Consider the following 26450-nt stretch of genomic DNA (forward strand, 5'->3'; position numbering starts at 1 on the left):
CCCTCACTCTATCTATCGCCCTCACTCTATCTATCGCCCTCACTCTATCTATCGCCCTCACTCTATCTATCGCCCTCACTCTATCTATCGCCCTCACTCTATCTATCGCCCTCACTCTATCTATCGCCCTCACTCTATCTATCGCCCTCACTCTATCTATCGCCCTCACTCTATCTATCGCCCTCACTCTATCTATCGCCCTCACTCTATCTATCGCCCTCACTCTATCTATCGCCCTCACTCTATCTATCGCCCTCACTCTATCTATCGCCCTCACTCTATCTATCGCCCTCACTCTATCGCCCTCACTCTATCGCCCTCACTCTATCGCCCTCACTCTATCGCCCTCACTCTATCGCCCTCACTCTATCGCCCTCACTCTATCTATCGCCCTCACTCTATCTAGCTAGCTATCTATCTATCGCCCTCACTCACTCTATCTATCTATCGCACTCTATTGCCCTCTACCTATCTATTGCCCTCACTCTATCTATCTATCGCCCTCACTCTATCGCCCTCACTTTATCTATCTATCACCTTTATTCTATCTGTCGCCCTCACTCTATCTATCGCACTCACTCTATCTATCGCCATCATTCTATCTATCGATCGCCCTCACTCTGTCTATCTATCTATCGCCGTCACTCTATTTATCTATCTATCTACCGCCCTCACTCTATTTATCTATCGCCCTCACTCTATTTATCTATGTATCGTCCTCACTCTATCTTTCGCCCTCCCTCTAGCTATCTATCGCCCTCACTCTATCTATATCGCACCACCACAGCATCACTCAGGGGCACCACAGCATCACTCAGGGGCACCACAACATCACTATGCGCTACCACAGCATCACTGAAAGCCAAAGCATCACTCGTCTCCACCACAACATCACTCCGCGCCACCACAGCATCAATCTGTGCAACCATTCAACAACAACTGGTTCAAATATGTTCTCTCAATATTTCAAGCTTTATTACAAATGTCACAAAAAGATGTTAATATTTCACTTCTGTTCTTGGATTTTCGTCACAATAAAATACACTGAACATAATCTTCACAAAAGTTATTTACAAAAGTTTAAGCTATTGCCATTAAAAATGACAATAACTTTTATTTAAGTATTACTTATTTAAAAAAATTAAAAGCCATTGTTATTTGTAATGTCAATACATCTAAGTCACGTAAATACAAAACATGTTGCATTACAAATGCTATAGGTGTCACATTTGCAAAAGTTAAAAGTATTGGCATTCTAAATGACAAAGCTAATAATCCCTGGTCCCCCCCAGGGGGCGGGCAGGACAGGGGGCTGTGCACTTACATGATCGCTCAGCACCTGGTACCTATAAGTTGTACACTTCAGTCACACCACATGGCTGCGTTGCAGACAAACACACTGGTGACCCCGCTCCCGCCGCGCAGCGCATCTGACGTTAGTATGGCGCAAGAGTATTGACTCTCTTCCTCCGGGAGGATCCTGACCGCAGCGGAGATATGCCTCCCGACTCCCACACTTGACACTCCCCAGAACTGAAGACATGCACTGGCAGCGACGCACTAATGATTTCCTCCCTTTTTTTATCATGATTTTTTTTCCTTTTCTTGCTTTTCTTATTTAGTGTTTCAATGTTCTTTTAATTTTAAATAGTTGTTAAGATGCTCAGAATATCGCAATATATATGTGCTGCTCTATATCTATATGCATTTGTCAGTGGTAACGTCTTGGATGGCACGCCCTACACCAACTTATTGATATGGGCCGATAGAGACACATAGCTAAGAACTTATACCCCTCAGCAATGCACCCATAAACACCAAGATGTATTGCTGTTATGACCATGACGCTGTGCACGCTCTAAAGCCTTTTCTACTGTCTGATTTATATGATGCAATGCAAGAATACTATATTGTGGCACCTTGCTGATTATATTGAATAATTATGTATGACTATGGAATGTTATGTTGCATTTTCTTGCCTAACGTTATGATATGTATTGTGAGCAAATAACGGAAACCAATAAAAGATATTCAAACAAAACAAAAAAAATGACAAAGCTATTAATTTCGCTATTTTCAAAACCAACACATAAATAAAAAATGTGTCATTTACAAGACCAATAGCTCAAACTTTCCTAATGCGAGACCTATTGCATTGCAAATGCTTGTTTAATATGGACCGAAATGAATTCAGAAGGTTTTCTTCAGGATTTACTTTTATCATACCATTTTCAAAAGTATTTTGGCTGTTTGACATTTTTAATTAGAATTGCCTTTTTTAATATGTGATTTTCTAACCAACGAACCTTGTAATGCATTCATTTTATCTGATGATTGATGTATTGTGTATTTTATTATGTTCTTTTATGGTCCGATTCTGACCGAATAAAGATTATTCACTGTCACTGACCCGTGATTTTTATAGTCAGTCAATGAAGCGAAGTACTTGTATGAGAATTTAGTTTGCTGGGTGACTTCCTGGCAGGCAATGCCCCCAAGAGTCTGATATGGTTATTTAATGTATTAATTTGTTACAGATGTAATTTTAAAAAGCCCTTATCCATCATTCCTCAACAATCAATCCAGATGTATCTTGGCTCATCCATCATCCATTATTCTTTATCCATCATTCTATGTCCATCGTCCCTCATCCATAATTTTTCATCAGCTATCCATTATTTATCATCCCTGATCGATCGTCTCTCAGCCTTTATCCATTATTTCTCATCCATCATTCCGCGTTCATCTTTCCTCACCATCATTCTTCACCTCATCCATTATTCCTCTTCCATTATCCTTGATCCATCTTGCCTCAGCCATCATCCATTATCCTTTGTCCATCTTACCTCAGCCATCATCCATTACTCCTCATCCATCATTCTGCATCCATCTTTCTTTCTCAGTTATCCATTATTCCTCTCCCATCATCCCTGAGCCATCTTGTCTTAGCCATCATTCATTACTATTCATCCATCATTTCCTTCTACATCATTACTCCTCCTATATGACCCACATTCTTCTAGGTTATCTCTGCCATGTTCAGCCACCCCTTCTCTTTCTCGGGTGTAATTCACCATCCCTAGCTCGCTTTCCCAGTCACTGAGGGAAAGCTCTTACTTGCTGCTTTTGGACTTTTGTGGGTTGATGGGACATGGGAGTATTCTAGGGTTTCTTGGACAGCTTTTACTGTGGCAAATGAGCCCCAGGCTATTTTTATGGGCTACTGGCAACCTCCCACTGCATCAATAAACTAAACTAATGAGATGTTTCTTTTCACCTTCCAGTAGTTTGACTATCCTGCTACAGATAGATCCCTGTGATGCCATTTGGGTGCTGTGCAGGTTTCATCACCGCAGTGCTATTATTAGCATCTCTCAGAAGCAACGAATCCACAATTAGCTCACAAAGAAAGCAACCAATGGATAGTAGTGGACTTTGGAAAAGAGCCTAAGGGCATTTCTTTTTCCAGCTTTATACAGTGCAAACACAAACTGAAGGTTTACATGAGCACCAGTTGCATTACACAAGGTCACATTCTGTTTTTAGGTGTAGGAGATGGAAGTGATTTGCCCAGAATCACAGGATGTTGAGACAACACTAGGATTCGAACTTGGTTCGCCAGTTCCAAAGTCACAGCTCTGCCTTAATGTCGCTTCCTCTCCTCGTCTTCCCACTGGGTCAGTCTAACCACTGAACCTGCAGACAAGCTAACTCTAGGGGCAGAAGTCGATGTACATTGAGTTAACGCTTCAGATCCCTGAATGCTTGAGTGCCTTTCGTCTTCACGAGGATGACAAATCCCCACAGTAGAGCCACGTGACAATAATGCCTTCTATGACAAAAACTCAAAACTGGCAGTAACCGAGTACTAGGTCTATATGCCTTTTCAACATAAAATAATTTAAAGAAGGGCTGCATGGACTGGGCTACGCCTGTTGAGAACACAGTTGACATACAGCAAAGCAATATCTTTGTGAGAACATATTTACATTTTGTGACAATTCATTTGATTATCCCAATGAGTGCATGCATGATGAGAGGTGCACAACGCAGTCAATTGCTGGTAATGTGATTTTTTTCCACCCCCATTAACTAGCACATTTCATGCTCCCAAGGGGCAATTTGCCCACCTCTAAGAAATTCCAAGTATTGCCCTGTCCTACAATTGGCCCTCTGTCCGTGTACGAACTGATTAATCTTGAGCAGGGCTAATACTAAGGTGGTTGTCAACAGTACCCTCAGGAGGGACATCAGGTGTAAAATTCCTACTACAATTATTAAATGTGGAAAAGTACACTTAAGCTGTGGCAGTAAAAATCCATGGACAGTCCGAAGCAACCCAAATATTTACTATTTTGAATTTCAGTAGATAGGGTATAAACTTGGGGGCGGAGATTGCCACGGCGCAAGATGGCCGCGTAACTGCGGAGCTCTGCGAGCCATCGGCTCTACACGTTAACTATCCTGCACAATCGGTGCCGATGCCCGTGACCCGTCCGATATGAGCAGATTTGACCAGCATTACATCAGAGCTACCTGCCGACGACACATTTTCGGACATTCTGCATGCCCTAGAACGAGTGATGTGTGGGATATGGGCCGCCTACAGCAGAGAGCGGCTCCCCTGCCCAAGCTTGGAGTGTCGGCTTTTGGTGCCTGAAGATCCCTGATGTCTGCGTGGGGAGTTGCCTGCCCTCGCTGGGGATCGCTGCGGTGCCGGTGAGACTACCCGCCGCTTCCTGCCCTCGGGTACTGGTGCGAGGGCTCTCTGCTTGCGTGTGCCCAGTGGCGGCGGCTTGGGGAAACAGCCCTGTGCAAGCATCGACGACGGAGACGGACTGGCACCCTGCACCGGATCCGCTGGCCGAATATGTGACTTCGCCCGCGCCTCAGCCCAAGGTTAGCTGCTGCGCTTTTTCGGCTGGGAGCGAAGGATTCGCGTGCTGGGCCCCCTGGAACGTTGTGTCTGCTGGCATATTGCAGACAGGGCCTTCCTGCTTGCCTCGCCCGCATGCTATCATGCTGTGCCCGGTCACTCCTGCTTGGGGGCGCACCCTCTACCTGCCAGCTGAGACGGCCTGAGGGGCCTGTGAAACATCTGGTGGCCTGAAATCAGTCCTAGGCCCGCGCTGCGGTGGTCTGGGGGAGATGCTGCTGCCCAGGTGCACAAGGAGTGGCCTCGGCTAGGGCCTACTGATCTGCTGAGAGGCCTACTTCTACTGGGATGACTTGACGTGGCCCTTGGCGCTGAGTCACTGCATGCCAGGCTGCTGCAGGTGGGACTTACAAGTTGTGCTTGAAGTGTTGTTGCATTAGCTGCACTGACGTCACACATTACGGTTCCTTCGACACCGTGAGACGTGAGCGGAGGCCCCTGTGAGACATTCACCATTCTGGCACTTGGCGACAGTGATAATTAATCAGCAGGGAGGGATGAGGAATCGATGTGTCCGTTTCTTTCCCCGGGGTGAGTATAAATTTAATCAAAAATGAAAAAGGACACTTGTAACTTGTAACTCATCCAGAGGCACCTCTGGTCTAAAGCGGCGTGGTAAACTCTTGTCGACAAGTTCGACAAGAGTTTACCACGCGGCTCTGGGCTAAATCTAGCGGAATTCCCCTGATGGAGAATCAAGCTCTACAAACACAGAATCTGGAGAGCTGGTTTCCCTAACCAAGTGTCAAAAAAAAACCTTTTCAAAAATACTGCACAAATCGTGTGAGTAATACTTTATGTGTGTTAGTCCTGACGAAAGCTCCATAGACCCCTAGGGCCAAAGGAGCTGAAACATGTCGACAATCCTATTATAATACTCCCAGATCTAGTAACTCGATCTTTTTGAAGTATCAGCATATTTTACAATAGCGGAAATTCACCCCTTATTAAAATTCTGGGTGTTTTCCCCTTTTTAACAATTTTTTCCTTTTTTCAAAAATTTGGTTTTACACTTTTTTGTGGGGTAACCCTTTATCTCTGGACACTGCACTTTAGACCAGAGGTGCCTCTGGATGAGGCTGGCATCCAACACAATTTGGAACACCCTATGATAGCTGCCACAACTTCAATGTGGGGCGGAGGAAGCATATATACCGCATTCCAAACAACATTGAGTTTTTGAGGGTATTCTAACTATTCTTCTCAGCCAACGGTTTAGAAGTGTTACAAGTGCCCTTTTTCATTTTTGATTAAATTTATACTTGGCGACAGTGACCTGATGGAGAAACTGCATTTAGGGGAAGACATCGTCGGCACCCCCTTGCACAACAGGCCCAGCTCCTAGCTTGCCCGGAACAACCATACTCACCCTGGCTGGGCCGTCCTTTCTCTAACTTGCCACGTGGGGAGACCTGCAGCACTACGTGCCCCTACAATAATCTGTCCTGGGAGAGGTCCCAAACACTGGGTGGCTGTGGTCAGCAGACACGTGAATAGGAAATGTGGCGTGGTGATCTGGTAGTACGCCGACTTGATAACACCGCTCCACCAATAGTGCCGCCCATCCATCCCTCAGGCGGATTCCACTATGGCCAAGGTCGACAAAACGCAGACGAAGCTCCTGTTCGACACAAAGCGATCTGGAACTAGAGAGACTGGGGGCCCGCTCCGCAGATGCCCAGGCAGAAGACTCGGAGGAAGAACCAGGTGAGGTCAAACAAATGTTCGCTGTGTTGCAGAATAGCCTTTCGGTGATCGATGAGAAGATCAACTCCCTAGTCTTCCACATGGATAGGATGACGGAGCGGCTCGATAAGCACGCCAAATGGATAGATATGTCGGAGCGCAGAATCACAGAGGTAGAAGAGGCTCAATCTGAAACGGACTCGGTACACAAACAGATGGCTAAGGCTCTTACATATCTTCAAGCTAAGGCGGTGGACTTAGAAGCCCGATCTCGTCGGAGCAACATTCATATCACGGGCCTTTCAGAATCCACCTTGATGGGCAATGCGGAACAATTTGTTAAAAAACTCCTTAGCACTCTTCTAGGCCGGGATACCTTCTCTGACATTTTTGTGGTAGAAAGAGCCAACCGCTCGCTAGTGCCGCGCCCGCCCCGGGGCGCCCCTCCTCGCCTGATGCTAGCCAAATTGCTGAATTACTGGGATAGGGATTCAGCTCTGCGACGTGCCAGAGAACTAGGTGAGCTACAATATGAGGGCTCTGTGATTTCACTCTAAAAAAGTGCAGGAGGCGAGACGACAATTCAAAACTCTCAAACGACAACTCTGTGGCCAAAATATCACCTATGCCATGCTATATCAGGCCAGACTACGGGTCAACCTGGACGGCTCATCCCGAATCTTCTCAGACCCGAAGGCACTGCAGACGGCACTTAAGGAACTTTCCAAACAGCCGAAGAGAGATGTGGTGGGGGAGACCCTACCTGAAACAACAGATGGATTGCCGGAGGGACACATGGACGACAATGATTAAGACACCAGAACCAAAGGAGCCTACTCCAGGAACCCGGCAGGCCGGCACTTATCTCATGCCGTTCTGACTCATTGCATCCTGAGCTCGAGGTAAACTGGAGTTGTTTTCTGCTGTATCCAGTGGTCCGCGTTTGGAGACATGGAGCTGTCCAGAACTATTGCAAGTATTTGCAGACTTTCCATAGTAGAGGGGATGCTCCTTTCTGACATTATAATCAACACAGTCTTTACAGTGTATGCAGACTTTATTATGGGCAACTATCTATAATTCTAATTTGTGGGTAGCTGTACTATTCTGTTTAGTAACTTGTTACTTCTCAGTTAAACAAGCCTGATTGTCTCAATATGTTCATTGTAGTGTAGATGGTTAGTCATAGTGCTTAGGTAACATAGGCTCCCTGTGTTACACATTACATAGCTCGTTGCCAATGTTCAATAGGGGAGTGGGAAGGGAAGGGTGGTGGGGGAATGTGGTCTATGCTCAATTTTGGTTGGCATGGCATGGGAGGGGGTTGGAGGACTGTTTGGGACTTTATGTTTGTATTGGATGGGTTTTGTTTCTTCCCTTGAGACCGCAATAGTGTTTTTGGATACAATGCACACAGTAAAAGGCGTAGGACATCACACAATAGCCGAGGATACTAACCATAAGGATATGTTTGGATAACAAAGCTGGAGGTTTACCTCCCCCTCTCAAATGCCCATGGAGGATGAATTGAGGTTTTTGACTTGGAACATTAGGGGGCCCAATGAGCAATGTAAAATCCGTAAGACTATGGCATATGTCACTAGAAATAACACTGATGTGGTATTCCTGCAGGAAACACACCTGCCGATGGCAAGCCTCCTGCTGACCCATGGTAAAATTCGAGGCTCCCTCCATGCTGCGAGCTTTACCACACATGCTCGGGAGTCCTAACCTGGATTAACCCTAAGGCTCAAATTACTTTAGAAGAATTGCATACTTGTGTTGATGGTCGGTATGTTATATCCAAGTGCACAGGAAGGAGCATGAACTGCATACTGATTAATGTGAATGGCCCTAATCACAATTGCCCTCAGTTTTTTCAAGATCTCTTGGCCGTAGTCCGTAAATTGCCCGACCTACCACAGATATGGGGTGGAGATTTTAATTGCGTCTTAAATCCAGATTTGGACCGCTCCAGGGGTCCACCACGACGTCGCTACTTGGCGGCGGAGGCTATTCTGAGCGCTATGACGGAAATGGGACTAGTTGAAGTCTGGCACTCTCGCTCATCCGAAAAGGCAGGTTTCGCGCACTATTCAGCGCCGCATAATCTACATACTAGAATCTACTATTGGCGATTGCACTTGATTGAGGTATCAGTAATTGCGAGATCTTTCCCCACACTTACTCTGACCATTTCCCTGTATTGCTTACATTGGCGTCTCCTACTAAGCAGCCCCCTCCATTCACATGGTGCTTCCCTCAATACTCCTTACTTGTTGAGGTGTTCAAAGCGGAAATGCTAGAAGCAATAGAGACATTCTTCGCTACTAACATGGGTTCGGTCTTGCATTTCGCCACCGTCTTGGAGACCTTTAAGGTCTACATAAGTAGCATTGGTATATCCAAACATTCGTGAGTGCTGAAGTCAATTAGGGGAAGACTGACCTTGTTGAAGAATAGGCTGGCGAAGCTGGAGGGGGACAAGTCAGGCATGTATGATTTCCACCTGCCTGAAGCCCTCAAGTCCACATTGGAGGAATATCACCTCGAGGCGATCAGAGAGGATAAGCTAGTGGGCAAATATGCAGTGGCAAGAACCTACGGGGAGGGCGAGCGTCCTGGTACTGCAATAGCTAACCTTATGAAGGGGAGCCGAAATGCTGCCCAGCCCATTAAACTAGATTCAGAGGCTGATGAGCGGGTTGTTGACCCTGACAGAGTTGCTGAAGGAATGGGAGATACAAGGCGCTATTTCTACGATGCATTCCGGAGGAGGCCCAGGCCAGGATGGGTTAACAGTGGGGTTTTATAAAGTATTTAAGGACTTACTTACCCACCATTTAATAAGACTGTTTGAAGAAATGGATGAGGGTGGGTCCATGCCCCCCACAATGCGGGAGGCACTCCTGGTCGTTAACCTCAAGCCTGGCAAGCCCCCTCATGACTGTTCCTCATATTGCCCACTTTCCCTACTCAACGTGGATACAAACATTTTTGCTAAAATGTTGGCGAACCGTCTGGCCCCTCCTATGCCCTCTCTTGTTGGGCCGGACAAGCAGGTTTTATCCCGGGATGCACACTTGCGCATAATATTCACACTGTAGTCGGGGCAATTCAACATACCAAGCAAGCCACTAAAGTAGCGGCAATCTTTTTAGACGCTGAAAAAGCTTTCGACTCGGTGGAGTGGAAGTTTATGCTATTAGTGCTTGAACGTATGGGACTATGACCCGTTTTTCTGCACCTGATCTCTACGCTTTACACGGCCCGTAGCAAGAGCACGGGTTAGCAATGCCGTTACCGCTCCATTTCCGATTTCTAGAGGTACCCGCCAGGGTTGCCCGATTTCCTCGCTTCTTTACGCCCTCGTAGGAGAACCGCTGGCCTGTGCGCTAAGAGAATACCACAACCACAGGGGAATTCGTGTTCCCTGGGTACAACCTTATAATTTCATTTTATGCAAATGATACCCTCTTTTACACCGAGCCCAGCCCAGAACCTGTCCCCAGTATTACAGGAAGTGGTAATATTTGGGGAATTTTCAGGACTGAAAATTAACTGGGCGAAATCTATCATATTCCCTCCCACTCCCGCAATGCTACCCCAAGACCTGGAGTTTCCCTTGATGTGGTCCACAGACCCGGTGCGATACCTGGGTATCCAGATACATACAAGCTCTAAATATGTCTGCAAGGAAAATTACGGAAGAGCCCTGGCTAAATTAGAAGACAGCATTATTAGATGGATTCGCCTACCCCTTTTACTTCTCGGCAGAATCTCCCTCATGAAAATGGTGGTCCTCCCCAGATTCCTTTTTCTATTTGCCAATATCCCAATTGTCCTACTGGCACACTTCTTCAAACGTATTAAAACGCTGCAGATAAAACTCGCCCTGGCTGAAAAACAGCCACGCTCTAGCCGGGAACTCCTCACTCTCCCATGTTCCATGGGAGGATTGGGCGCCCCGGACCTAGACCTCTACTATCGGGCCACCCAGTCCTCGCATTCTTTTTATTGGTTAAATCAACAGTCACCTCCTCCCCATCTTCATATAGTACGAATTGCGCTGGCTTCTGCACATTTGACGACTGCATTGTTCTGCGCTGCACGTCGTAACACGGGCATCCTTGACTCGATCAATGCCACTACACATGCCTGGCACAACCTCTTAAATCGCCAAGCACTTTCCATACTGTACACCCCCCTTACTCCTAGTGCATGGTGCATGTGGCTCCCAGTCCTCACTACACCCGAAATGGTTGAGGCTCTGCACACATTAGGCATAATAAATATCAGCACCTTTTTTAGCGATGGGAAAGGGAAAGAGTGGGAGGAACTGAGCCTCCACCTACATCTCTAATACTATTCCAATATTTTAAGGCTAGAAGCGCACTACGTGTGCTGATAGGGGAAGAGCTACTAGAACCTCCAGAGGTACTTCCTCTTTCTAACATGCTCCGCTCCTCCTCCCCAAACAGGCTTGTCTCACATATCTACCTGGTGGACACAGGAATTGTGCCACGATCACTATGTCAAAGCTAGATTGGCCCGGCAAGCCGACCTGGAACTTACTATAGATGATGACATGTGGCACTATTGTTGCGAATCAATTAAGCGCATTATTCTGAATGGCAGACAACGCCTTATACAATTCAAATTCCTCAATCGACTCTACAACACACCTGCCCGACTGCATCGTTGTGGGTTGCGCGAAACAAACAATTGTGAGAGATGTGGGATGGGTGAAGCAGACTTCCTACACTTGGCATGGCTTTGTCCCCCTATTGCAAGCTTCTGGTCGCAAGTGTTTTCCAAGCTAAGTGATGTCACTAAAGAAATGATAAGTCTAGACCCGCTCTTAGCCATATTGGGCTACTCTAAAAAATTTAGGAAAAACCTCCGACTGGGTGACATGGGACTTCTGGTCGAGAAGAGAGTAGTAGCCATGCATTGGTCACATGGTTCTCCACCCTCTCTTTCCCAATGATCTAGAGATATGATATTTTGTAATACACAAACAGAAGAATACTGCGAACTGCTTCCCCCTAGAAACTTTTGGACTCAGTATAATCACTATGTTGAAGCCCAGACTTAAAGGCCTAATGCATTAGCTTATAACATACATAGGACAAGCTAGAAATGTTAGTTCTCTCCAGTTCCTATTGGGAATGCTTATTGTAACTTCGTGTCCGCTCTATTCTGTAATGGTGTCTCCCACTTATTGCAATCGTGCATAATCCCTGCCTTCTTTTAGTTGTATTTAGTTTGTAATTTCCTTTTTAAGGGTACTTTTGTTTTATGGTATATGTACAACTTTGCTCAAACAATTCTTCATTGATATCTATAATTTTTATTGTACGTAATTTGATTGTCGATATATTATTTGATATGTTTTCATTTCAATGAGACATAAAATAATTTTTTTAAAAAGATAGGGTATAAACTTACTTGGATGATAATGGATATGTAGCTCACTCTGAAAGAGAAGGAAAAGTAATAAATCAGAAGAACAAAATACAAATCCAATAACAATTTTTCGATAATCATTCTTGTGCAACGTGAGGAGTGCTCCACAATAGTTTCTCCCCGCAGATAAATTTTTCTACCTGCATGTTCAGCATTTACTTCTAGGTCCCATTGGGATTATCCGATCAACAGGAACACTGTGGATCTCTTTACTTTGCCATGGAGATTTCCACTTCCGGCAACAAATTACATCTCTGTGTGTTAAATGGGGACTTATCGGTGGGTGGGGAAATCTGATCCAGAATTACAAATTTTCCCAGTAAGTATAATTTCTTAGTAGATCTTTAGGATCAATATCGTAATGGGCTACATGTTCCCCGTACCCAGATTTACCATTTCCACTGATATTGGTAACTCTGATGAGAAAATACTGCCCCCTTTTCAGGGCCTAGCTGTTCCAAGAGTTGGTGCCCGACTCAGAGTGTGGCAGAGATGGTACTCTGTCAATAGTACCCTCTCCGCCAAACTCTCTGTCGATTTTGAGTAGGGGTGACCATCAGGTTTATGGCAATGCAGTACAATGTACTCAATCGACAAAAACATCCTCTGATAGTCTAACCGAGTTGAGCCCATTAGAAGATGAACATAAAACCATTTGCTGAATTTGGGTGTATGGAGTTATGTGTTTTTGTACTGTCCTTTAAGGGACAGGATAAAAACGAATGAGAAACCGCCTATGGTGTGGCGGCGATTCGTTTTTTTATTTTTTAGAAACAAACTCCTACTTTGGAAGTTTGTTTTTGAAAAATAAAACACTTTGTATTGTTTGATGGCTGGCTTCCATGTTTGACTGTGCTACCCTTCAAATTTGTCAAACATTGACCGGAGCCACCATGACTGAAGCAGTTGCTGCCAATGTACAGAGTTGTCCGCTGGGTCAGCAGACAGCTCTCTATTTGGTGTGTGGGGGGTAAAGATAACATGGCTGACAAAGTCAGACGCCACCCTGTCTGCTAAACCCTAAATCAGGCCCTTGTTACTTTATATCCTTTCCAAATCTTTTCCTCAGTGTTATACATGATTTATTCAACTTGATCATACAAATATACAATTACCTCACTCACTTATGCAATGCAGGCAATGCACATGCCACACCCATAAAACACTAACTTGGCAAATCAAAGATTAAGGCATGCTTAGTAAAATAAGCAAAGAACCACAAATACAAAATTGATGAGACAACTTCTCAAGCCAATTCCGTCTATGATGATTCCTCAAACACAAAGGGGAAAATTACCTTGACAATTTAACGCTCCAAGGCAATACCAATAGCAAAACGCATCATAGATTAATGACACTAACATAACATTTCAATTCTCCCATCGTGCAAACTTAGTGGCACTAGCTTGCCACGATATAATGATGTAAAACCTTCAACTATAAGCTAAGCGAACGCCAGGTCATCAATATCCCTATGGTAGAAGGCATTATTTACAGGTATCAGTCGATTCTTCAATGTTAGATCATCCAGTTTGAAACCCACCATTGACAAAGCAGACATTGGTACATGGCATGATGTTCGTATGTATGGAGAAAGCATTGCCATGTTAAGGGTAGAAAACTGCTATGAATTCAAGCATCTTTGATAGCTGAATGCCTAACGCATGAAGCAGTTGCGATGAGTGCCCAATGGAACCATGGTAATTGATGTCTACCTTTAGTGATGATAAGGTAAAATGTGTTACCTTGGCATCGCTTTACAGATGTTTCAAGCAGAAAGGTGGGAGCGAATTTAAATAAATGCAACAACATTTGAGAAACAACTGGTGTGATAGCAGCATCTGCTGTTTGACACACTTGATCACATTTATTTTCTCCAGGATCGCAATTCCAGGATTGTATCCTAAATCCAGGAGCGCTACTTTACCTCCGGAGTGTTGTGTTGTGTTCCATAATACGGCCACAGGGTATTACCTGCACATTTATAGGTCATCTTCAAATGAGAGCCTGAGGCGGTCAGAGACCTATTGCTTTGACAAGTCCTGTTGTCAATTCTTATTCTGGAGCAGAAGTAGCACCCAGTCTGAGAATCAAACATTGTCAATGAAGAGTAAGGCTGTAAAGTGTGATGAAATTCAAAGCATGATAGTGGTATCAACTTAACTAAGAATTAGCAAGGCGGGGCTAAATGTGTTCACAGGCCAACAAAGTAAGATGAATAGTAGTAAGAACAAATGAACTGTGGGCCCTTGTCCCTGCCTGCAAAACGAAGAAGCTGCTGATAATCGGGGACAATGAGGTCTACTGTGACACACAGGCTTCGATGTGTTATCTATCTAGCATGTTGGTGCTGTGTTATGAAAAGGCCTTTCCTTTCAAATAGAATCGGCTTAAGGATTCTTAAGTCAGCCGGAAAAAAAGGTGCTTGAACTGTCTTGGCATGGATTTGCTCTGATCAAATGAATGTTCTAGTATTCAGGGAAACATTAACAAGATAATAAACAAGCTTAGGCCAAGCCAATATGTTCACCGTTGGCTGCCAGCCTTTTAGATTCGTCGGTTCTTATTTGTTCATGTTTTATGTGAAACTTTATTGTTAAGACAACCCCTGGCTCTCGCAATTAAAAAAGAAAATTGGCAAGAAGTAAAACATATTTTGGCCCTCAGAACAATACACATTGACTTGGCACTGATGGGAACTACTTTGTGTAAAGATGCGCGCTTTGAGAAAGAGAGGTAAGCCATCACTCACGAAGTTAGCCAAAGGCTGAAGTGAGCTGACGCATTGCCTCATGTTATGCTGTAGTAGGCAGGAGAAAAATGTGTATAACAGCAACAGTTCAATGGCTGATGGATCCCACCTATCTTTGGTCAACATGAGATATTTTGTGTTAGGACAGTTAGAAGGGCTGCCAAAAATAATAATCATATCAATGGAGCCTATAGCATCCCTACTAAAATCCATTAAAGATTCATATTTTCTCATAAAAAGAATCTTTGTGATCAATTTTTATTCTGGCCTTATTCTGAGAATGTTGTGCTCTTTAAAACTGATATAAACCAATGGTAATAGACAAATTAGTCATTTTTTGGCCTTTATAGATTTGGATTTACACGATCATAAGAGACTCTAACCTCAACAAAGCAACAGAATAATTTTTCCTAACTCTCGATAGATTCCCTCACCACTGCACATTAACTGAGACAGTCGTGTATGGTCAAATGATTCTAAAAGCACACTGTTCAACAGAAACAAAATTATTTTTCTCCATCCTTAATTTTAGGTCTTAAAACATTATTTTGCATATAGTTTTGCTCTTAAATCTTTAACGTTGTGCAAGCTGTATTTAAAAAAAATAATAATATTGGGTTATCCTTTTGGTGTACTGGCTTAGTCACAGGCCCTTATCAAAAGTCAGAGAAGTTTTTGTGTAATCCATCAAAAGCTGGGGGCAAATATGTTGTCCCACCCACCTAACCTGGTTTTGTGAGTAACCACTGGTATGACTTGGGTGGATAATTTGTTTTGTTATTTCAAAAGAAGATAAATCTACGTGTGAGGAACCACTTTGATATTCTTGTGGGGTTCCAATCGGAGAGGTAGATACACTTCTCCTAGGAAAGGTTTCCTGGACTCTTCAAGTATTCTGCAAATTAGAGCAGCTTCTTCAAAATACCATGGCACATTAACTTCCAGAATCCTCTACAGTCCTTGGAATTATATAGCGTCAAACGCTTGATTCCAGCACTTCTTGTAAAACTCTAATTTCTCATTCTGCATTACATTCCTATATTTACTTTTAAATTGCTTGCATTTTCCATTCTCTTGAGTCATTCAATATCATTGAGGTAATATATCTTCCTTGGGTATCTTTTGAATTGTTGACAGTAACTTTCAAACCAGGCTCTATTAGTAACATATTTTGCCTTCAGATTATCCTCAACTATACCAGATTTCTTCACCTCAACCCTCAAATAAGCCACACCGTCCTTTATTATTTCAGAGTACCACTCTGTATTGCACCCACCTAAATCAATAGCTAGGCATTTTTTTTTTATAATTCTAGAATTCAGTGAGTTGGAAAGGATGGCTTTCATCTAAACATGTCATTGGGCGATGTGGGTAGTCCAAGTTGAAAAGGAGACTTCTGGATCTTATGAATTCAAAATTTAAATTGATTTTTTCTTGTATTGGCCAATGAGAACTTTCTTCTTATTTTAAAATGTCTAAGATCCAAAACTAGTTAAAAGACCATACAGCTATAAACATATAATCAATTGTGCAATGCTGATACCCATTGCAGAACGTCTGTGATGCTCGTATGCTTGCTTGGAACGTTTTAGACAAACCATTCCCAACGGCGAACAACCATTATCGCGCCGGTAACACTACGCATGGCTTTATGTCGCATGCGTTACAACGCATGCGACATTACGAGTGGACATTGCGACGCATACCATTACATCGCATGCGCTTGCGCATGCGTGTGCGTGTGCGATGTAATGGCGATGCTGGAACCGGGAGCAGAGATCGTGACGCTGCACAGGAACCACGAGGAAACAAAGGTGACGGTATGTTTTAAGGCTTAGGGTTTGGGGTAGTGTCAGGGGGGGATAGTGTATATTACTGTTTAGGGGTAGTGTATGTTACTGTTTTGGTGTTTAGGGCTTAGGGTTTGGGGTTGTGTCAGGGGGGATGGTGTATATTACTGTTTAGGGCTTAGGGTTTGAGGTACTGTATGTTACTGGGTAGTGTATCTTACTGTTTTGGTGTTTAGGGCTTAGGGTTTGGGGTAGTGTTAGAGGGTGGTAGGGTATGCAACTGTTAGGGCTTAGGGGCAGGGGGTCGTAGTCTATGGTCATGTTTGATCGTTTAGGGTCAGGGTTTTTTTTATTTAGGATGTGGGGAAATGGAGGCCATTGTAAAGGCATTTTGTATGCATTTCTAAGGGCATGCAAACTAATGCCATACATTGTAATAGCATGCGTTGTGACGTACACCGCAAACTAAAAACCACGTTGTAAAGGCACGCGTTGTTTTAGTTCAAGAAGTAAACACCATGCATCCTTCCCAACATGTTTCAAAGTGCACAACATCCTTAGCATGTTTTGATACCAATACATTGGGAAAGAAATCTACAGGGATAAGGTTGTCATCAATAGATATTTGACTGTGTTATAATATTTTGTGTTTAAACTTAAAATTAAAATTACCCAACATATAAACGACACCATTTGGAAAAAGGTGCATAATTCCACATAAATCACTTTCAACTTTGTTAAGATCCACTTTTCCTATCAACTTATCCTCCTGAACAAAATCTACGTTTATCAATATCAAAAATTCTAGTTCTAATATTCTGGACTACAAACCTATTTTACTTGCCAATATCCATTAGCACTTTGCAGGAATTCTAGGCATGGTTTTGTCACTTCAATTGAAACTAATGTGAGTAACCCTCCAGATGATTGCTTCTATTATGGGGTCTTCACTCAACCATGTCTCCTGTAAATATCATTTAGACTTAAACCTCCTCTACAAATCCATTTGTAAGTGCGCTATAAAAAGATGGCCATTCCAAGATAGGAGATACAGGCTGCATGGATCCCTCATATTAATACAGATTACTTGAATTCAGATCATTCCATTCATCACCAGATATATTTCCTAAGCAGGTATAGCGATTCAACAATTATGTGGCGATGCGGGATTTGTAGAAACAACCACTGTAACGTTTTCCTTCTCTCCCGTTGTGCTACATGTATTGTGTTTTTTTTTTCCAAGCGAATTAAGTGGAATGAAAACTTGATTTGGCATAACCCCCTGATGGTTTGTTAAAAATCCTTTCTGGATAGGGGGGGCTTTAACTATATCAGACTCCGGTACAACAGAAACCCATTGTTTTATGAGATTTTAACAAACATTTTTAGAATGAACCATTTTGCCAGATTGAAATGGAAACCAACTTTTGTAATTTCCTTCCCTTTATTAGCAGTTACATAACCCACCAACTGCAAATTTGCAGATCAGAGGGATTTTAAAGAGTGGACATTTCCAAAAGATCATAATGATCTATGAGCTAGTCAGTGGGTTTTTAATTTTCTTACCCTCTTTACAGACTGCTTTGTATCTAAAAACAAGCATTTACAATGCAAAGGTCTCGCCTTGCCAAAGTTAGAGCTATTGGCATTGTAAATGACAATTTTTTTATTTATGTGTTGGTTTTGAAAACAGATAAATAAATGTCATTGTCATTTACAATGTCAATAACTTAATCTCTCGCAAATGCGGGACCTATTGCATTTGCACCCACACGGAGCCCCCCACACACACAGAGCCCCCCACACACACAGAGCCCCCCCCACACACACAGCCCCCCCCCACACACACAGCCCCACACACAGAGCCCCCCCCACACACAGAGCCCCCCACACACACAGAGGCCCCCACACACACAGAGCCCCCCACACACACAGAGCCCCACACACACACACACACACACACAGCCCCACACACACACAAACACACAGCCCCACACACACACACACACAGAGCCCCCCCACACACAGAGCCCCCACACACACACACACAGAGCCCCCCCTCACACACACACACAGAGCCCCCCCTCACACACACACACACAGAGCCCCCCCCCACACACAACTGGGATAGGTGCATACATTTCACCCGCAGGTAGGAAGGGGGTGCACACCTCGTGAACAGCTAAAGTGGAAGCAAACAGTGCATGAGCAGCAACAGTAAAAAAAAATCATGCCAACTGCATAACGATCACAAGGGCTGTACTGTGTGGGAACAGACATTCACTGTCTTCAAGGCTCTAGGCTGCCCACACAGCTGTTAAGCTTATAGGGTTGAATTGGACATGGGGGTGTCGAATTTTGCAAGTAAGGGGGTACAGATATAGGTGGGACGGTGCTATTCTTACACGCGTGACATTTTTACGACCTTAAAAAGTGTCTCATGTGCCTAAAAATAGAGTGGAACACTAAGGCTCAGTGTGTGTACAAACACAGGAAGAGACGCAGAACGCACAGGAGACCAAAGAGGCAGCAATCACTTTAGAACGCCCAAGGTGTGGAGAGTGACCACACCCTGGACAGTGCAGACACGGAAGAGGGGCGTGCACACCCTGTGAATGGGGGTTCGCCCCCCTCCCACCGCAGCCCGTCTGGTCAGTACCAGCTGCAGAAGGAAGCCCCCTGCGCCCCCACTGCCCCGTCGTAGCCTCCGAGACCTGTGCCAGCAATAGAAGGGGCCCCTGTGTCCCACGTCCACGACCGGTCCACTGCACACTCACTGCAGCCACTGAGACTCGCAACAGATCACACTATGACAATATAGTCATGTTTACTAATCACATCCCTCCCCGGGGAGCCGTCATCGCAGGGGGGAGAGGGTGGGGGCAGCCTCCGGGCCGGGATCCGCTTCCATGAGCCGGAAGCAGACTCGGCGGCCTGGGCTACCTGAGCCTGGAGCTCTCCGCCCCGGGCGGAGGGTAGAGAGTGCCCTCCCGGTGAGTGCAAGCACCTAGTCCCGAGGGCAAGGACCTCTCAGCCCTGGCAGAGAGTGGAGAGGTCCCTCCCGGTGGGTGCCAGCGCAGAGCTGTCCGCCCCGGCGGAGGGTGGAGAGGGCCCTCCTGGGGGGTGCCAGCTTGTAGGACAATTCCTGAGGGCACGGAGATCTGAGCCCTGGCGGAGGCTGGAGAGGGCCTTCCTGGAGGGTGAGAGCATGTAAGGCATGCCCTGAGGGCACGGGGCTGTCAGCGCTACGGTGTTGGGCGCAGAGAGGAAAAACAGAACACGTGCGGCACCAGACAGAAACACGGTTTAAAAAAAAAAAGCATGAAGCGGACGCCATTGTTCCCAGAATATACATAGCAACCACCCCCTCACCATCCAATACCCTTTGACCCGGCAATGGATCTTTTACTCATTTGCACACTAACCCTTCACACTGCCTGCTTGCTAATCCCGAGACACCTGCCACCACAGAATATGAGCCAGACATAGGCGTGAACAGGTCCCAGTTAAATATTATGGCTGTTCACTTCTACTCACCCGCCTTGTCTAGCTTTGGGGGCGCCTTGTCCCTGGCAGGCTCCCGGGCACTACACACACGCAGCCAGTAGGAGTGTAGCGGCGAGAAGGCCTGCAGCCGGCCCCGCTCAATCCTCAACACCTCGCTCTTGCCCGGCATGTGGAAGGCGATCACCAGGCTGTTCCAGACGGTGCAGGAGAGCCGTGGGACTCTCTCCAGTTGCTGGTCCTCGCTCGGCCGCCTGCTCAGCTTGACGCACAACGAACAGGAGCACCAGCAGTGATCCTCTCCACTGGACAAGTACACGGGCCGGAGGAAGTCAGCTGGTGGCTCCTGGGCACCCTCTCCGGCCCAACCTGCTTTTGGGTGCTGTCAGGGTGAACCCTCAGTCGCCTAGAAGCGCTGTACCAACAGTGCAGTGCTGTGTGAGGGAGTGCGATGCTTGCCGGCTCCGACCACGAGGAAGGAAAAAATAAACCTACGATGTTTTCCTGCTTTGAAGTGACAATGCGCAGAGAGAAAAAACAAGAAAACGTACCAGTTCAGGGGGGGTGTTCTCTGTCTGTAGCGCGGCCGGTCAGACAACGCCATGCACACCACCATGTTTCTCCGAGGCGAAGCAGAAATGCCTAGGAGAAACGCAGCGTCATTTTGGGATTCGGGGCGTGTTTTTCTTTCTCTCCTCTTTCCATTGGCTGGAAGGTAAAATTCCAGCCAATGGGAAGAGGAGAGAAAGAAAAAAGAAAGAAAGTAAAAAACACCCCCCCCGAATCCCAATAAGACGAGGCTTGAACGGAGTGACGCCCCGCTCCTCCAATGGCTGGCCTCCATTTAGGAAGCCAGCCAATGGAGAAGAGGGGCCGGTTCAAGCCCCACTCTCTAAAACATCAGTTCTTCCCAGCGAGACTGCGCCAGCGCAGCCTTCGCTAGGCGGAGACCTAACAAGGTTAGGGAGGAGTTATTAAGCAAGCCCCTTATCTGAAAAGAAAAAACATCACATGCAGCAGTTTTTTCTGTTTACATGACAATGCCGCTGTCTTACTAGCCTTTCTGTTCCTAGAACTGCTCCCCTCTTTGATTGTCTTAACTAAGGCTGCAGGGTTTTATTTTTTTAACAGAAAGTGTAGGGAAATTAGAGCATTGGACAGACAACTTTCAGATTCCCCTACCTAATCTTCAGCCAATTCTTCATTTTATTTCACCATTGGGTGGGTCTCACTTTTTAGGTCTCGCCTAGGCAGCGTGCGCTCGGTCTCGTCCAGACATGCTGTATTAAGGTATGGACTTGAAACTACGCCCACTTTCGGCCCATCTTTTTAATTGGCTCATTTCACTGTCCTTTGTAAATGTTGGCTTTTCATTGGTCAGTAGGCTTAGTAGTACCACCTTTGTACAGTCTTTTATCTTCTTGTAACCTCCCATGATGAAACCCCCTGTTACATTTGTTGTTACTCGGTACTTTGTAAATACAGCCTCGGAGCAGTACACCAGGCAGGTCGCTCCCCTCGCCGCCACGCAGCCCCCTGTGTGACCGTGTTCCGCTGCCGCCCGCCTGCATCGCTACTGAGCTGTGTCTGCTGATATTTGGTGTCCATCCTTTGTTTTTTGTTCACTTTCCACCCTTTTGCTTCTGAACCCCTGTGCCCGTTTTGCCCCTTTTCTCCCCCGCCTCCCGTGTCCCCGCCGTTTTCCCGCCGCTGTGTCCCTTGGGCCCCGCCCCCCTGTCCCGCATTGGCCACCCCGCTCCCACCTCCCAGCTGCTCCTCCCTCCCTCTGCACCTCATATGGAGGCCGCGCAGAAGTAGAGAGAGCGACCTCTGACCCTGTCACCAGGCAGGTCGCTCCCCTTGCCGCCACGCAGCCCCCTGTGTGACCGTGTTCCGCTGCCGCCCGCCTGCATCGCTACTGAGCTGTGTCTGCTGGTATTTGGTGTCCATCCTTTGTTTTTTTGTTCACTTTCCATCCTTTCCATCCACTTTCCACCCTTTTGCTTCTGAACCCCTGTGCCTGTTTTGCCCCTCTTCTCCCCCGCCTCCCGTGTCCCCGCCGTTTTCCCGCCGCTGCGTCCCTGAACCCCATTGGCCGTCCCGCTCCCACCTCCCAGCTGCTCCTCCCTCCCTCTGCACCTCATATGGAGGCCGCGCGCAGCGGCTGCGCCGCTGGCGCACCAAAGGCAAGCCCGTCTGTGCTCGTCCGCACCTGGATCGCGCCCAGCGCCAGAACCCCAGGACCCCGTGCCCCCCGCTACGCCAGACTGCACGACTCCAGCACCCTCAACGCACTCCACACCGGACGAGACCACCCCTGCTACCGGGCCACCCCGAAGCACACCCAAAGGCCCTTCGCCTGCCAGAACTGCAGATTCACCAGCATCCAGCCCACCAAACCACCTACCGGAGAACCCAACCACCTCCGCTGCATCCTCCTAAACACCCGCTCCGCTCGCAAGCACGCCATCAAACTCTGGGACCTCCTAGACTCTACCGCCCCCTACGTGGCCTTCCTGACGGAGACCTGGCTGAACGCCACCTCGGCACCAGACATCGCCATAGCCATCCCACAGGGCTACAAGATCACCCGCAGAGACCGCACCAACGGAGTTGGAGGGGGAATCGCCATCATCCACAAGGACACCATCAGAGTCTCGACCAACACCGACGACACCCTCACCACTGCCGAGCACATGCACTTCCAGATCCACACCGACCCCAACACGACCCTCCGAGGAACACTCGTCTACAGACCACCCGGACCAAGACCACAGTTCAGCGACACCATCGCTGACCTCGTCGGCACCCACGCCCTCGCCTCCACGGACTACATCCTCCTCGGGGACCTGAACTTCCACCTCGAGAACAACAACGACGCCAACTCCACCGCCCTGCTCGACAACCTTGGCAACCTCGGACTCAAACAGCTTGTGACGACACCCACGCCGCTGGACACACGCTGGATCCCATCTTCTCTACATGCCCGACGTCTCCTTCAATCACACCACCGAACCCCACTGGACCGACCACAGATGCGTCCACTTCACCTTCAGGAAACCCAACACACCACCGCACCAAACAGCTGCCACACCGCTGCTGGGGCAAGGTCACCAAGGACCAACTGACTACCACCCTCGCCCTGAGACCACCCGCCGACCCCACCGTCCCCGACACCGCCGCGACCAACATCAAACAGTGGATCAACGACTGCGCCAACACCCTCGCCCCTCTCAAACCCCCCACAACCAACCACACCAACAAGAAAGTCGCCTGGTTCACCGAAGACCCCCGGATCTCCAAGCGCACCTATCGGAAGCTGGAGAAGAAATGGCTCCACGACCGCACACCAGACAGCCACACAGCCCACAAGAGCGCCACCCACAGACACCACCAACTCATCAGGACCGCCAAGAGGACCGCCTTCAAGGACCGCCTAGACAACAACGCAAACAACACCAAAGAGCTCTTCAGCATCGTGAAAGAACTCTCCAACCTCAGCTCCAACACCAATGACATCCCACCATCACAAGACCTGTGCGACTCCCTGGCCACCTTCTTTCACCGCAAGATCACCGACATCCACGACAGCTTCAACTCCGAGACCCCCGCACCCACCACCAAGTCCACCACCCCTGCGACCACTACCCGCACCAGCCGCCTGACCGCCTGGTCCAACGTCCGCGACGAAGGCACCATCAAAACCATGAACTCCATCCACTCCGGATCCCCATCTGACCCCTGCCCTCACCAAGCCTGCACAACCATCGCGCCCCACCTCCGGAAAACAATCAACAGCTCCTTCGAGACAGCAACCTTCCTGGAAAGCTGGAAGCACGCCGAGATCAACGCCCTTCTGAAGAAGCCCAAGGCGAACCCCAAGGACCTCACGAACTTCCGGCCCATCTCCCTGCTCCTGTTCCCGGCAAAAGTGACAGAGAAGATTGTCAACAAACAGCTAACCCGCTACCTCGAAGACAACAACATCATGGACCCTTCCCAATCCGGTTTCCGCAGCAACCACAGCACCGAGACCGCCCTCATCGCCGCCACTGACGACATCAGGATCCTGATGGACAAAGGAGAAACAGCCGCCCTCATCCTCCTGGACCTATCAGCTGCCTTAGACACCGTCTGCCACCGCACCCTATAAGCACGCCTCCAGGACGCCGGAATCCAAGAGAAGGCCCTAGCCTGGACCACATCCTTCCTCCCTGGCAGAACGCCAGAGCGTCCGCCTACCACCCTTCTGCTCGAAAACCACCGAGATCATCGGCGGCGTCCCACAGGGATCCTCCCTCAGCCCGACGCTGTTCAATATCTACATGGCACCGCTCGCCCACGTCGCACGACAACACAACCTCAACATCATCTCCTACGCCGACGACACCCAGCTGATCATATGCCTCACCGAAGAACCCCACACCGCTAAAGCCAACCTCCACAGAGGAATGAAGGCCGTAGCCGACTTGATGAATGACAGCAGACTGAAGCTGAATTCAGACAAGACGTAGGTCCTTATTCTCGGACCCACCCCATCAGCCTGGGACGACTCTTGGTGGCCCACATCGCTAGGCACAGCCCCGGAACCCACAGACCACGCACGCAACTTGGGGGTCATCCTCGACTCCACCCTGTCCATGACCAGGCAAGTCAACGCCGTCTCTGCGTCCTGCTTCAACACCCTCCGAATGCTCAGCAGGATCTTCAAATGGATCCCTCCCGACACAAGAAAAACCGTCACCCAGGCCCTCATCACCAGCAGACTCGACTACGGGAACGCCCTCTACTCAGGAACAACAACCAAGATCCTGAGACTACTACAACGAATCCAGAACGCCTCGGCACGTCTGATCCTCGACGTCCCCCGATGCAGCAAATAGAAGAAAAACAAACAATTGTCCGCCATTTTACCCCCGATTTGTTTACTTTTGTTACAATTGCAGAGTTAGCTTTGTATTAATATTAGCAACGCCAACAGCTTAAACCTTCAGTAATGCGAAACCTATTGCATTGCAATCGCTTTAGGTCTCGCCTAAGTAAGGCATGGGCTGTCTCTTCACGACATGCTGTATCTACTCTGTAGGCTTTCATCACGCCCATCGCTTTTCATTTGTTCCTTCTTTTGATTGGTGAAATGTTGCTATTTGCCCCACGTGAGTGTGTTTTTCAATTTCATAGCTACTGGCCCTGTTACATGTCCCCCTATTTTTTTGTTTATTTATGGTTCGTTCGGCGCTCTCTTTTTTTATTTGAATTGGTCCTGGGTCATTTATTGCTTGTTTTATTTTGTTTCTGCACTTCTTTGGAAATGTGGGGTTTTTGTTCCTGTACAAGTTCACCCGATCCTGTACGCATTCACTCGATGGAGTTCAACCATTGCTGTAGTACGGATTGTCATTTGTAAGGCATTTGTAATATTGTTTCGGTTCGGTATTTTTCGACTTGCCATTGTTTAATTTTATTTGGTCCGATTGGCATTTTTTTTAAAGGCACGTAGAGAGCCGGCATCAAAGACTCTAACCCAGTTATCCAGTCTCAAAGTTGCAGCTCTGTATGTTACGCCATATCCTCTCACACTACTAACCTGAAAAGTAAACATGTTTTGTTTTGCTGACCTTATCCATTTTGGATGATTTTCTTGTAATTACCGTTCTTCTTAATGGATGGTACCGCCCCTGGGTATCGTTTGCCAATGATTGGTCAAAGCTTATTTATATGGGATATGTGTGTTTGTATAAGTCAATATGACGGCCATCCATTTCATCGACTTTTCTACAGCAGCCCGAGTGCGGACGTAAATTTATGTATTATGAGTATTCTTTTTTTATGGAGTGGGAGGGTGCAAGTACACTTTCGATGTGACGTCATGTTGTGCCTCTTTTTGCTCTAATTTTCGGCTGTGTAGAAAAATCTGTAAAGACCCTGCCCTCTCCTTTACTGGCCTGCACCCTTCCTCCAGACCCTGTGACCTCTACGCCGGTAGCCGAGGAGCCCTGCAGTGTTATTCAGATTCCTAACTAGCTCTGTGGTCGTGTCTATCCACCACCAGGGTCTTCTAACCACGCCCTGAGTGTTTTTTCTGTGTTGAACACAGCTGGCTTCCTCGTCTGCCCCCTCACCTCTAGCCCCTGCACAGATGATGTGCCTTGTTTTAATTTTTGTTTCTGTTTCAGGACGACTACCTGCCGGGATGGGCGAATTGTATTGGTGTTCGGTGTAACAACAAGTGAAAATAGTGTGGTGTGTTATATGGTCAGTGTATGACTGTGCAGTGATATGGTTCCATCCCAAGCATTCTGCAGTTGAACAA

General features: G+C 47.0%; 1 protein-coding gene across 1 annotated transcript in view; it reads right to left on the reverse strand.

Annotated features, from left to right (window-relative positions):
- Nucleotides 1-9493: 9493 nt before the first annotated feature.
- The window catches only part of LOC144767527 (uncharacterized), a 279414-nt gene continuing 262457 nt past the window's right edge, over nucleotides 9494-26450 (reverse strand). Inside the window, exon 4 of the mRNA XM_078650951.1 lies at nucleotides 9494-12101. Within this exon, the coding sequence (XP_078507077.1) occupies nucleotides 11976-12101 (126 nt within the window). The 3' untranslated portion in view covers nucleotides 9494-11975. The remainder of the gene's footprint in view (nucleotides 12102-26450) is intronic.

The sequence above is a fragment of the Lissotriton helveticus genome, chromosome 7, assembly GCF_964261635.1.
Source record: "Lissotriton helveticus chromosome 7, aLisHel1.1, whole genome shotgun sequence".
Lineage (NCBI taxonomy): Eukaryota > Metazoa > Chordata > Amphibia > Caudata > Salamandridae > Lissotriton > Lissotriton helveticus.